At 41.2% G+C, this 12,965-nt stretch overlaps 1 protein-coding gene across 2 annotated transcripts in view; it reads right to left on the bottom strand.

The window, feature by feature from the left end:
* The window catches only part of PDE3A (phosphodiesterase 3A), a 210,809-nt gene that overhangs the window by 59,254 nt on the left and 138,590 nt on the right, over positions 1-12,965 (bottom strand). The window contains exon 1 of one of the 2 annotated variants that reach the window (XM_036400151.2): positions 10,126-10,479. The exons of the other annotated variant lie outside the window; for it this stretch is intronic. Coding sequence (XP_036256044.1) covers positions 10,126-10,188 — 63 coding nt within the window. The 5' untranslated portion in view covers positions 10,189-10,479. Of the gene's footprint in view, positions 1-10,125; positions 10,480-12,965 lie in introns of those variants that run through there. 2 annotated transcript variants of the gene reach the window in all.

The raw sequence follows: 12,965 nt of genomic DNA, 5'->3' as shown, positions 1-12,965 counted from the left end.
GCTTCTAATTACTGAAAAATAAAGAGGCATTTCAGCTTTTCTTAAGGAAAAAAAAAAAAGGGGGACACAGGCCCTAATACAGAAGAAATATCATAAAATGTGGTGTGAAGATCAGTTACTAAATGTTGATATGCACTCTGGCCAGCTGAAAACATGTCTGGAATGCCAGCCTGGATAGAGAACCCAGCAATATCCATAAAGGACTAGGCAGGCATTGCAACTGAAATGAAGTAAGCAGTCAAGCTGGGGACTCCAAAGAATTATCTGGAAAAAAACCAATCATATCATTGAGCTGAAAAAATTGCATCTAAACCAGACCCATGATCAACACACATAAAAAATGTTATGGTAGTATAAGAAACTTACAGGCAGGGCTAAGTTAAATTCCAATTTCACGGCAATGGCCAAAAAGTCTTTTGACATGTTACTGCAACATGGCAGGCAGTATGAATGGGACAGATTCTAAGTAGTTGGCTTCATAGTAGGAGGGATGATCAGGCAAGTGAGAGAAACAGAGAACCTTCCTCCAGAGGAGATGAAATGAGATGATGGGAAGAATCACATGAGTTAAAATAGTGCTGCCTAATTATTTCCTTAGTAAAGGCAGTTGATATCAAGAGACACCAATCTCTAATTAAAGAGAAATAGGAAGTGCACTTTGAAATACCAGCAGGAGAAAAGGCTGACCCAGAAATTGTTCTGTGCCTTTATGTGACTGCCACCTCAAGTGGTTCCTTCGAGAGCACACAAGGCATCCTGACCAAGAAAGGTTCATCTACAAGGACTCTGAAAAGTCTGACTTGAAGAAACAAGCAGAGTGCAGATTCCACATCCACAAACACCTCCCAAGCCCTGAAAAGCTGAGGTAGAATTTTCAGTGAAAGACACTCAACCATTACAAACTGGACTGGGATCCCCAGGTCATTTCTCTTGGGTCAGTTGTTGCTAACATTGTCTTGACATTTAAGTGGAGCACTTCCCTTTGGCAACAACAGAACTATGTGTGCCATATTAAAATATCTTGGATTTGTTTCTTTCTGCTCCTATGGTGAGGACTTGCTAAAAATTCCTGGACTTCAGAACTCCAGCAATAATTCCAAAACAAAATATTGGAAGTACATTTTTTCAAATGCCTGTAGCATCAAAAATAGAACCTTGAGCATCTCAGGAATCCAGTGCCCAGTTGAATAACTTTTCCACTCTCTTCTTCCCAACTTCAGGACTCAGTGTTGGGGGGTGAAGGGGGTTGGAGAAAGAGCATCAGAATCTTGAAAGAAAGGTGCTTCCTATGGAGCCCCAAAGGCAATGGGATATCGCACATCAAGAGATGAAGGGATTTACTCTGTAAGTGGTGCAGGATAAATCAGTGTGCCTTACATGTTCACCACTCAAGTCACTTCTATTTCAGCTTCTGCTTTTCCTCCTCTTCCATGCTCCACTTGATCCTCAGGAGAAAACATGCACTGCTCAGCATGAGCCCAGACATGCTGGGAGAGCTCATCACCAGTGAGCTGCTGATCCTCTGTCACAGTGCCCAGTGTCCTCTGGTGAAGGACACCCCATGCCTTGTGCTGCTCCCCTACCACCCCCAAGCAGCCTCCATCATCAATTACTACCCTACAGTACCTCAAAACCCAAACCTGCTGTCTGTTTGTAAGATAGGAGGTGGCAGCTACATGCAGGAGCCACAGGTACAATCCTGCATTTTAACAACCCCTATCTGCATGGAAATGAGTCAAAACCTACAGGGTGATTTTGTCCAGGGGCTGTTTCTGTGATGAAAATGCAGCCACATCATAATCCCAGCAAAATCACATTCTGAGACAGAGCTGTCTCAAAGGCAACGTTGATCCTTGAAGATTCCAATCATTGACTTCAGCTGTTCATCACTTTCACATCCCACAGAGTTGTAAGGAATAGAAAGCAGTACTGCAGCTTCTCTTGTCAGCTTAAGCCCCCCTCCTATTCTGCATTTTAATGAAGAATTTAATCTAAAATAATTATTTGCAGATTGTTCACTCAACTCCAACTGTTAATTTAAAAGAAGCAAGCACATGAAGCCCTCCAGGAGTCCTAAAACACAATCTCAATATGCACAGAGTTATTATTTTTAGATACGTATAAAAATTTGTCCATGGTAATATGACACAAAAGCTTATTGCCATTCCACATTTCTGTTCATATCCATCACCTAACTTTGAAGATTCAGGTCCCTCTATCCTGGAAAACTGAAAATGCTGAATGTGTGGGGGTTGCTCTGAAGCCAAGGGCATGTATATGAGACCAGCATATAAACTTTCAAAACTGTACATGACAGAAAAGATCTAATCTTTTTCTCAGATACCAGAATAGACAGTATTAACAATGACATTTTCCTCATTTTTGGAGAAGTGAGCTCTTGTGCTTCAGATGCAAAGTTACTGGAAACAGAAAGGCTATCTGGATTTCTACCAAAGCACTATCCCATGTAGTCTGAAAAGGGATTACATGTTTTAAATCACTACCTTGGTAGCTGTTTTTTAATATAGCCCCAGCTTTGTTTGGAGAGATTTTTTTCCTGGCTTCACTTTTCCATCTACAGCTTTTTTTGCCTCCTCATGAATTTTGTGTGCTTGTGGGAGAAGGTGTAGGGGGAAAATAAAGAGAGAGAAATCAAAGGATGAAGGCTCCATAACGTTTCCACATGACCAGAGCTTGGTCACCCTTCGATTAAAAAAGTTCCTGCCTATTTTTAAACAGAAGTTCTTGTATTTTAACTTGTACCCATTGGCTCTTAGCCAGTGGCACCCCTGAAAAGAGTCTGGCTCCATCTCCTTTACTCTCACACCAGGTATTCATACACATTCACAAGATCCTCCTGAGCCTTCTCTTTTCAAGGCTGAACAGTCCCAGCTCTCTCAGCCTCTCCTCATAAGATGCTCCAGACTCTTGACTACTTCTGTGCTCCTGTTTTGGACACACTGCAGTATTTCTGTATCTTGTTCTGCAGAGCACACAGCTGTGCCCAGCATTCCAGATGTGTCTCCCTGGTGCTAAACTGAACCAAAGGATACCCTCTCTCAGCCTGCTGGAACTCCCAGTGCAGCCCAGCATGAAGCTGGAGGCTTTCTTTGCCATAAGGACACACTTGGTGTCCACCAGGACCCCCCAAGGTGCTTCTGTGCCAAGCTGTTCCCCAGCCAGACAGCCCCTCTGTGTCTCCTGAGGTGTGGGAGGACTTTCTCCCCTTGTGTCCTCATTAATTAGTAAGGTTCCTGCTGGCCCCCTTCTCCAGCTGTCCCTCTGAATGGCAGCATCACCACCCCCTGTAGCAGCCATTCCCCTGGTTCTGTATCACCTACACATTTCCTAAGGGTGCAGTCTGTCCAACATCCAGGGTATTAACAAAGACACCTTTCTCATGCTAAATGTTGGGGTTTTTTTTTACTTTTTTGCTATTCCCTAACTGATGCCTCTATCTCTCCTCTATTCACCATAACCAGTAGCTTTTCTAGCCCTGCATAAGACCAGCAACTTAATAATTATGAACTCCAGGTTCAACACCTTATAATCTCCAGCATTCCTTTATGGACCGTAAGAATTCCTACCGCTCTTGTCACATTCAAGGTTATTCAGGAATTGAAAATGGAGCAATGCAGAGCCATTACACAACGAACCTTTGATCTCTAAAATCCAACCCCACATGAAATTTTCTTTTTTATGACTTGACTTTAAGATTTACTCCAGCTCTAGCTTATTCAAAAATCTCAGGAGGCTGCTCCAATAACTCATTTTGAAATTTTGAACACTAATCTGTCAGACATAGAACAAAATTATAGCTTACTGCTGAAGTCAAGAAAAAGAACATCTGCTGTTGAGAGCAGAGCTGATCAGCTGTGAGCTTTTCCACTGGGGAACTCATAAAATGAGCTACTAGAGAATTCAGCATGTTTTCTTGTAAGGAAGGAACAATAGGAAATACTTTCACTTATTCTTTCAGACTATCCCAGAGAGCAGCAGTTAAAGCATACATATCTGCCTCAGTATGGACACAAAACTCAGGGGGGAAAAAAACCAAACCAGTAATAATAAAAATGCTTTTAAAATTAAGTTTCCTTTACAGAGGGAAATCAGCCAGTTCATTTTGTCCTCATTAACACTGTTGATAAGACATCTTCCAACAACAATGGTATTGTGGAAGCTCAGTAAGGAGGGTTAGGGCAGCCCACACCCTCAGAGATGCCACTATTAACATGCCAGTGGAAGCACGCTGGCTGAAAACTAGGAATCAGCCCTGCTCAGAAAAAACTTAAATACATTAATCACATTCATTCCATAACTGGTCTCATCTCTGAATAGAGAAAGCTAAAATTTTGCAGTAATTGTGTTAAAAAAAGTGCTTGGGAAGGTGACAAATACCTGGAATGCACATATGCCATAAGTGAAATTTAAGATGTTATTGGAAATGAAAAGAACACCTTGTGGCACTACTCTCAGCTTTGCACAGTTGTCAGGAACTAGATTGCAACTAGGAAACAAAACCCAAAAAAACCCAAAGCAATCAAACAAAAACCCCCCAAACCAAACCCCAAAATAACAAAAACCACCCCCAAACCTCCAAAAAAGCACATGAACAAAATCTCTTAACCTGAAGACCTTAAGACTCTAAATTTATAAAAGGCAACTGAGAAATATAAGCTTTAGTCAGAGAATCACACCATATAAAAACACGGGTTCTGAAAACAAACAAGTTAACAAAATTATGAAAACTTCTGAAAATTAAATTATGAAAACTGCCAGAAAGAGAGAAAAAAGCAGAGAGATTTAGGGGTGCTTCAGGAGTCTGATCACCCCAAATGGAAAAAATCTCCTTCCTCTGCTCTGAATGATGACAGCTCACAATCCCAAACTTCTCAATACAATTGCCATAGGCAATCCAGATCTGCACCACACCAGTGGACATGCACTCACCAGCCTGAGGAAAAGCCTGAGGAAGAAAGAAGAAAAAAAAAAAAAAAAAAGGAAAAAAAAAAAGGACAATTATCAACTTCTACTACTATCTCTGCTTTTCAAAATATAGAGATAAATGGCGCTGTGCCAAACTTCTTGTACTCCTACCATGCTGCTTCTTCAAGGAGTCATTTCACCAGCATATATTTCCTACTCCTGTGTGCATTTCAGTGCTAATTCCTTTTCCAAACTGCATTGACCTGCAGCATAGCTGTGATCCTACAAACTGCATCCTTCCTGAACTGGAACTTGCTGACTGAATAAAGGAAAATACAAGTTGAGTGTTGTCAGCAAGCGTCTCTGTGCCACAGCTGGACTGCCTGACCAGCACCAGGACTTGCACAGCAAACCTGGAAGGTATACAGGTGGAGAAGGGTTTTGAAGAAGAATGGCAACATCTCTGGAAATCTGTGTTGAGCTCCTGCTTAGGTATGGAGAACAGTGACATGACAGAGTAAAAGTCATTACTGAGCTTCCAATCCACTCCTGTCCCCCTGCCAGTCGTTTTGGGACAGAGAATTTGAGAGCAGAAAAGATTCTCAGGGTGGCTGATAGCATTTCAAAGGTTCTTCTCCACCCTGGGGGTGAGTGCTGGATGTGGAAGGTTGCAGGAGATTTGCCCACATCACCTGGGTCACAGCTGCCAGTGTGACAGGTCCTGTCTCACCTCAGAGCAGCAGGAAAAAAACCTGCAGGACACAAAGAAATGGTCCCACAGCCCCAGAGAGTGCCTGTGCCTCAACTCCTCACTCCAAGAGAGGCAAGGACAAACCTGAGGCAGATTATTTCTGTGAGATAGCTTTCTGCTCTGCATCACTCACCTGCTGCATTAGAAAGCAAAGAGGAATTTCCTAGGTTATTTCTTAATCCCAGCTCAGCTTTTTGCACCTTTCCTGCTGTGAAAAAGCAGCTCTCCTTCTCCATACTCCAACCAAACCACCCCAAACTCCTGCCAAGAGGCCTCTTTCTCATAATATCCCAAACCCTGCAAATCTCTGCTCTGCCACTAAAGCTTGGAAAGCTTGTCTGCTGAATGAAGGGATAATGCCACGTTTTATTAACCATGAAGAACTGTGGAGAGCCACAAAAACATTCTTAACAGGAAACTTTTTTTATTTTTTAATTGTAAGCTGTTTTCAGGTAAAGTAGAAGGGGTGTGGTTAGGTACAAGTGACATGCCCCAGCAGGACCCAGCTTTGTACTGAACACACAGTGAATATATGGAGGCTGCATGATGTAATGTTATATGGAACCCAGAAAATCCCTTCGTTTATCATTCTGCAGTTATGACTCAGTCAGGATGAGTTCCATTTGCTGCTGAGTACCCTTCCACAAACCTGTGGAAGTTTGTCCCATCCACCACATCAATGGTCAGGAACAGGATATTGCAGTGTGCATGCAAACTGCCTTAGGCAAAGCTGTGCTGTAAATCACTGGCAGGTGAGGGAAGCATCACTTCATGGGTTTTATACTAACCCATCACAATCTAATCCTACAGAAAGCATTACCACTGCTCAAACTGCTGTAAGCATGAATTCCTACCTAAAAAAAATATTAATGCTTTTATTGAACTGCATAGTACATTCCTTTAAACTATCCACAGCTATAAAAATATCTATAAATACATTAAAAAAATATAAAGTATATAAATCCCTATAGCAACTATTGGTCATGTTCTTACATCATTATGGAAATCTAGTTTGTGTTTTTAACTTCACAGTCACCAGTGAAACAATTAGAAATTTCCATCATGGGATAACGTGGGAAGATTTTTCCTGTCTTAGGACCTTATGCTTAAAGGCTACAGCTCATGGAATTTCAGGTAGGTGGAAATACTCAACAGCATCACAGCAAATATTTAACACCTCTGGCTCATCTGGCTACCACAACATTTTAAATTCATATGTATTCAGTGAAAGCATTCTCAGTTGCAGTTCTCAGGAGCAAAAAATTAGGACTTTTTATTCCTAAAAACAAGATCCTCAGGCACACACAACAAATTAAACCTACAGAGAATTACTCCCCAAACCCTTGTACTGAAACTTCAGGGAAAGCTTTCAAGCAATCTGAACAGCTGGATGGGCAAGAAAGAAAAACACTCACAAATTCTTTCCTTAGTTATATAAAGGTAATTCCTTCTGAAATTATTGACAAAGCCATTCAAGATTAAAGAACTAAGAAATATTAAGTTTTGTTAAATAGAGGCCAATAGATGGTATTTAGTTTATCACTATTTAGCTTAAATTTACCCATGCAAAACACCCCCAGGATAAAGATGTATCTTCCACATATAAAAATGAACAGGAAGATCAGACATTTTTCATCAACGAAACCCAGAGAGATCTAATTCAAGGTTGCCAGTTAAACCTACTTTCCTCACTCTTTCACATCCATAAAACACAAAACAATGAGAGGAAAATTCCTTTGTCATACCAGAGCCTGGAAACCATGGAGACCTCTGTGATGTAGTGTCTAAGAGCACAAATAATGCTCAAAAGATCAAAAATAAAATTATATAACAACCTACCTCCAAAAAAAAACCACCCCAAACCAACAACCTCCCACGATATTGTCTACAGACATCATAACTACTCTTGGTTTTTCTCCACCCTTACTTCTCAAGGCTGCTCAGCCTTACCTAAACAGTTCTGGGTGTCATTTGATTTCATGCAGACTATGCAAGATGAGGAAAAAAAAATCACTCTATGACTTAAAAAACAAAAAAGTATGTTCAAATACAGTATTAAACTTCACTGTGGACTTACAGCTTCCACCTTCTTAAAAGTGACACCTGCCACATCATCTTACATTAGGAACAAGATCAAGCCAAATATCCCACTTTTGCAGTTTGGTCTTATTTCCTTCCTTTAGTTTTTTGTTTGGTTTTTATTTTCATTTTAGGTGGCAAAAAGTCCATTTGGAGAGGTTTTGTTATTTGTTAATACAATTATCTTTTATCTACTCTGAGTAGAGAAGTAACTTACAATGTCACTGTTTACCTGTCAAAATATAAAGTAATTTTGTCAAGGTCAGCCTAGAACACAGTAAGAGACTGCATCCCTTCAAGGACTAAAGAATGGATTTACACCAAAAGGCAGAGGTATTATTTTTATACAATAATTTGTGAGCAGGATCAGCCTAAAGCACTCAGGAAGTTGCCTCTTTGGGGTTGTCATCTTGCACAGTAACTGCATTTTCCTTCAGTCAGCCCTCACAGACTCACACTATGCTCAAGTAAACTCTATTTATGTGCATCACTTTCTGGGTCTCACTGTCCCAGAGTGGCAGATGGGTCAGGGAAATTCCCTTTCCTCTTTTAAACCCCTCAGAGGGCTTGAGGGACTGATGGTGGAACTGATGCCCAGCTCAGTGCAGCCAAGCACACCTCACACCTAGGTGAGGAATATTTATTTTTCCCACATACTGTGTTACAATGGGATGTATGATGCAATGCAACATTAGGGTTAGAGTGTTTCAAAGGAAATGCTGGAAAAGTAAGGCTGAAAACCAGCCTTCCTTTGAAATAATATCAGTGTCTCTGCATCTTAAGAGAAACAACAACACAAATGATTCACTTCCTACCAGAGCATTTATTCATCCTTTTTTCCTAGGAAATTTAAGAATGCTGGACTGATCTGGATCAATTAAATTCCTTTCCGTGCAATAAAATTGCACTAATCAACAATGCCTTATTATTTTATTGTGAATAATTATGTGACAGGATGAGGGTTTTTTTTTTGACAACTAATATGTCTGAGATCTCTAAAAGTTCCAAGTGGCATGACTTATCTTTAAACATAAAATTTGGTATGTAATCTTCCCTGTCCTTCTCCCTCTTAATAAAAACGCACAGGAGAATGCTTCTGAAAAACTGGGATGCATTTCTGTCTTTCTTCCTGTCAAACAACTGTCTCTTTTCTACAGATAAAAACTGCCATTCATAGTCAACTGTTTTCTAAATGGAAAACTGAGATGGAATTATGACTGAGAAGAGAGTGGAGATGTTAGCTCACCAATATTATTTCTGTAATTATTTCTTTTATTATCTGCACATCTCAAGCAAAGTATGGAAAAAAAAAAAAATCAAGAGAATCTTGGAGTGCCTGGAGCAAGAAGTAGGAAATACACTAATCACACTGCCATTCATCACTTCTCAGTCCTGCTTCTGGTGACAGTATTTGCTTTTCCCAGCAGATGTTTACATATGTTCTGTTTGCATCTGCTTTACTCTCCTCTTGGTTAGCACACTTGGAATGACACAACAACCAAGAGGACTCTGAAAACACCAAGGTTCTGCCAATGCCACAGTGATTTCATACACACACATATATGTAAGGTAAGAAAAACAAAAAGTCATGCACAAGGAACCCATCAACAGTACACTAAAATTTCCCTTGGCCACTCAGTTTGAAATAGTTTTCAATACTCAGTTTAAAATACTCCTGAAGCCTTTAGAAAAGTCTCCCTTTTGAGACAGGGAGATTTTTTTGGTTAAATACATCTGCATTAGTGGGCTGCCATGGCATCTCCGCCTTCTCAAGCACATGCCCTGGGAAAATCAGCTTTACCAGCGTTTCGCAGCATTCATCTTGGGAAGGACAAATAACGAGCAGCTGGCTCTCCCTGTGTTCAGAGAACTCCTAGAGCCCCACTGTAATTCTCTTCACAGTGGCATTGAGGGCAGACTCTGAAAACACCAATGTTCTGCTGCCAATGCCTCAGAGACTTCATACACACACATGTAAGATATGAAAGATATGAAACACAAAAAAGTCATGCACCAACCCATCAATAGTAGACTACTATTCCCCTTAGCCACTCAGTTTAAAATAGTTTTTAATACTCAGTTTCAAATACTCCTGAAGCAAGTCTCCTTTCTGAGACAGGGAGACTTTTTTGGTTAAATACCTCTGCATTAATAGGCTGCCATGGCATCTCCACCTTCACAAGCACATGCCCTGGCAAAATCAGCCTTACCCGAGTTTGGCAGCATTCATTTTAGGAATGACAAATAATGAGCAGCTAGCACTCCCTGTTTTCAGAGAGCCCCCAGAGCCCCAGCAGGGCACTGTATTTCTCTTTACAGTGGCACTGAGGGCAGACAGACACCCCAGACAGATTCCCAGAGCACAGTACCTGGTCCCCAGCGGGAATGGACTCCCACCTGCGCTTCAGCAAGGACAGAGATTTCCGGCTCATCCTCCTGAGTCTGCTCTAGAGGCTTTGCCACACTTGACAAAAAAAGGCTTCTGTCCCAAACCAGTGGCAAGAACCTCAATTCTGACTCCTGCTCTTCATTGTAGATGGCAGAGCTCCCCGAAGCACGCGAGTTTTGGTGAGCTGCAAGGTGGAGACTGGTCAGAGCCCAGCTTGTGCTGCTCCTCTACAGCATCTGTGTCCTTGCAGTGGCACAGCTGAGGCAGTAAGCAGCTCAGCTCCCAGCCACCTCCCAGGAAGGAGCCTGGAGTAGGTAGACAACACCAGACGCACTCACTCTGGAAATAGCTGTTGCTTAGGAACTGGAGGGGTAAAACGCAGCACCTCGGATGGAGAATCGAGAGCTTTTGTGGTTACAGAGAATTAAAAAGGCTGGACCTGTGTTCCTCTCTCCATCATCCTGCTTCTACAATGCGGGATTGCTCGATTGCACTGACTCTGGGACTACGCCTACATCTCCAGCAAGCCAAACAAGCCTTGATGACAGAGCAACAAATTACTCCCACACACCCAGGAGCCCTGGTAAAAACATAAAAACGTGTGCACAGAGTGTGCCCTGGGGCCCACCTGCAAGATCCTGGCAGTACCAAGTACTAGTGTACTATGTACTAGTGTACTGTGTTCTAGCAGAATGATTAAAGGACAATTTGCATATTTGTTTCTGCAGAGCAATAATATTCCAAGGATGAATTCTGCTAGTCACACTTTCTTGTGGCACGTGCCAGCACTAGAAACATGTATGGATATTCTCCCCTCACATTATGCAGTTCTACAAATTGCATGTATATCTTTCTGAGACTTTTCCTTAGGTGGATTAAATATTCCTAAACACTTTGGAATTTCTTTAATTTGGAACTCAGTTTTTAAGTTTCATGCCTAAATCCTTAATTCTAACATGTATTAATCTTTAAAATTAAGACAAAATGTAATGAAATTCACTTTGCACTTCCTGCTTCATTTCAAATCCATAGAGAAAATTCCCAGCATGAAGCACTTAGAGCAGGCAGTGCTGTCTTCAGGGATGAAAAAAGAAAGGAAAAAAAAAAAAGAACAAGTATGTAGCCAGGAACTCCCTGCTCTTTGTAAGGCAACCTATAATTCAATCTAATTAGAGTAGCCTTAATAGTATAATTATTCTAAAAGAAAAGGAATCCTACAACATAGATACACATACATGTGGGCAGTCTCAAAAGGGGAGTGCAGTGATGGTCATGCTAGAAGCCTGAGCAAGTTAAATATTGTAAAGACAGCTTTTCACTTGCGCCATTAACATTCTATTGAATTGCAGATGCTTATCACGAGACAAAGTGCTGCAAACAGAAATTCCCGTGGGCCCCAGTGCATCTCATTTGAGATCCATCTCTACCTGGAGCTGCAGCACTTTGCATTTCACTCCTACGTGCAGAAAAGGAACAGAAAAGGAACATGTTTGCCAAGTGGGCCATTAAGGAGTGTGACATGCACTGTAGTAGCTTCCCCTCATGTTTCAACACATGCCATAGAAAACCTACTAGCTCCTAAAAAAAATCCCCTTCACTGAATCAGAGCTTTTTTAATGAGTCTTGATGGAATACCTTCAGGAGTTCATACATAGATTTTAGTTTTACATTATGGTAAACCAGTGATTTCACTTCCCTTTTTTTCTTCCTAGGTTTTAAGGTATTTAAGTATAGCTAATACATCATTCACCTTAATTTTTCAGCAAGATCTTGTTTTTTTACAACAGGTGCATTTTTTAAAGGACACAAGCTGGCAACAATGTAACTGAATGACAAAAGGATAAAAAAAGTCTTTTCTATTCTGCAAAAATCAGAACCTCCTTAATTTCTCCTAATCTTTCAAGGAACTTAATTAAATTAGGTTTAATGCTGTTCCTATCTAGAAGATTTTTCAGAGTCATGTAAAGGAGAGAATCTAAAGCTACAGTGGAATAACTGAGGCACATTTTCTTCTCGCTAATGAAATTTTTCTTCCTTTTCTTCCTTAGTTTTTGTGTCTGGGCACAGGATAGCACAAAGTAATCAGAAAGCTTGGGTCATTTTGAGACTCTTCATCAGGAACTGTAGTGAGAACCCTGGGAATGCCTTCAAACTGCCAGAGAGTAGGTTTAGATTAAATGTTAGGTAAAAATTAATTTTTTGTGAGGGTGGGCAGCCCTGGCACAGGGTGCCCAGAGCAGCTGTGGCTGCCCCTGGATCCCTGGCAGTGCCCAAGGCCAGGCTGAACAGGGCTTGGAGCCACCTGGGACAGTGGGAGGTGTCCCTGCCATGGCAGGGGGTTGGAGCTGGGTGATCTTTAAGGTCCCTTCCAAACCAAACTGTTCTATGATGCTACGGTTTTCTTTTCCCACCTTATTATATATCCTTTAATGCTTTTATGACGCCACTGGACTGTCACTTGTACAAAGTATCCACGCGAAAATCCTTCACCTGAAGTAAAACCCAGTACAAAAGGCTGGAGCTCTAATAATGTATTCATGTTTTTCAACACTAGATGGGAAAGGCTATTTTACCCAAGCAGGAAAATTCCTGAACATCAATACTGGTAGCGATGTCTTGTTTGCAGCAATTGTAATAGATAATTACAAGAGATAGTTACTACAGATAATTTTGAAGTGGATTGTGATACCATTAACACTACTGGCATAATTTCCTTCCAGTGGCTTCTCTGCACCTCCCCACACAGTTCTAACACACCTGGGTCAACAGTGAAAGGATTCATGGAGAGAGAGCCATCCAAGTTTTAACAAGTTTTTCAGG

Source organism: Molothrus ater, chromosome 5, assembly GCF_012460135.2.
Source record: "Molothrus ater isolate BHLD 08-10-18 breed brown headed cowbird chromosome 5, BPBGC_Mater_1.1, whole genome shotgun sequence".
Classification (NCBI taxonomy): Eukaryota; Metazoa; Chordata; class Aves; order Passeriformes; family Icteridae; genus Molothrus; species Molothrus ater.
Note: the sequence above shows the minus strand (reverse complement) of the source record. Positions and strands in the feature narration are given on the sequence as shown.